This window comes from Pteropus alecto, unplaced genomic scaffold (assembly GCF_000325575.1).
Source record: "Pteropus alecto unplaced genomic scaffold, ASM32557v1 scaffold7, whole genome shotgun sequence".
Classification (NCBI taxonomy): Eukaryota; Metazoa; Chordata; class Mammalia; order Chiroptera; family Pteropodidae; genus Pteropus; species Pteropus alecto.
The window spans coordinates 62,138,786-62,140,093 of record NW_006494614.1 but is presented as its reverse complement, the minus strand read 5'-3'; the positions used below and the strand labels follow the sequence as shown (position 1 = coordinate 62,140,093).

The 1,308-nt window shown below is 51.4% G+C and overlaps 1 protein-coding gene across 7 annotated transcripts in view; it reads left to right on the top strand.

Annotated features, from left to right (window-relative positions):
• Positions 1-757: 757 nt before the first annotated feature.
• The window catches only part of KLHDC4 (kelch domain containing 4), a 61,404-nt gene continuing 60,853 nt past the window's right edge, over positions 758-1,308 (top strand). For 6 of the 7 annotated variants that reach the window (XM_025042581.1, XM_025042578.1, XM_025042577.1 and 3 more), the window contains exon 1: positions 758-936. In XM_025042581.1, coding sequence (XP_024898349.1) covers positions 838-936 — 99 coding nt within the window. In that variant the 5' untranslated portion in view covers positions 758-837. The remainder of the gene's footprint in view (positions 937-1,308) is intronic. The other variant, XM_025042582.1, reaches the window with a different exon arrangement.

The following is a 1,308-nucleotide window of genomic DNA, read 5'->3' as shown; positions in this document are numbered from 1 at the left end:
TTAATTTGTTCTATTTACCTTATTAGAAGTCATCTTCTAAGTAATAAGCATTTTCACTCTGCTCTGTCCAAATCATAGCATTCCATGTCCTACAAATGTTTTTCCCATTTATTACGTTATTTGAGTCAAATACTAGAGTACAATTTCCTAGCAGGCAGTTTTAGTTTCTTAGGCTTGGTAAATTGACTACCGTCGGAGGGGAATGCTATTAGCCCTGTTCTACAGATGAAGAAATAAATCCTCTAACACAAGACATTTGAGGAAAGTCACATAGAAAGCAGGATTGTATTTTTCTTGTTGAGCACAATATCCTCAGCACCTGAGTAGTAGAGAGTTTTACGTGGGAGAAGGGATTGTCTTCAACTTGGGTTTGCAAATTCTTCTGAGTATATGAACATATTTCTGGGGGATGAAGCCACAGCAATCATTTAATTTCCAAACGGGTCCAAGATAGAAAAAATGTGGCTCCCTTACAGAGTCACCCAATTGGGTCATTCTACATAATTTGGCTAAGCCATTTACTCAAATACAATAAACACCTAAGCAGGCCTTCAAGCCCAGACTAGGTAGATCCGAAAACGATAGCACTGCGTCCCCAGGGACGCTGAGGGCGAAGGGGACCAGGCGCGGGCCGGTCACTTTCTATGAGGATACCATTCACACAGCACAAGGTCCGCAAGCCGGTTTTTTTCCTAAGACGTAAGCTGTAGCCCGCCCCCGGAAGTGACGCACTTCCGTGACTCGCCCCGCCCCCGCCCCCCGCGCACGCATTTCCGGCGCGCCGTGCGCCTCTTTCCATCTCTTTAGGTGTTGCGGCACCTCCTCAGACCCGGCGCGATGGGCAAAAAGGGCAAGAAAGAGAAGAAAGGCCGTGGGGCGGAGAAGACGGCCGCCAAGATGGAGAAGAAGGTGTCCAAGCGCTCGCGGAAGGAGGAGGTGAGCGGGGCCCACCGGGACGGGCCCCGGTGCCCGCGTCCTCCCACGCGCGAGCTGTCGTGCTCCTCTCTGCTGTCATCCTTCGTCCAGTGTCATCGCCCTTGCCGGGCTTCGTTCTGCCCGGTGTTGGAGGGGCCCGGAGTTAGTGTAGGAGGACCTGGGGGCGAGCAGGAGCGCCTCTGCAAGGGACGTGACCTGAGTGGCAAAGGCTTAACTTCTGAGCCTCACTCGTCTTTAATAGAGGGTGAATAATTCTCACAGCAACCCTAAGCAGAGCGCATCCGTGGAGTAAGTGGAACTCTGGGGGCGTTCCATAACAGTTGATGGTAACCCCCACTTTCTTCTCTCTCTGTCAACCCCTCCCCCGCTCTC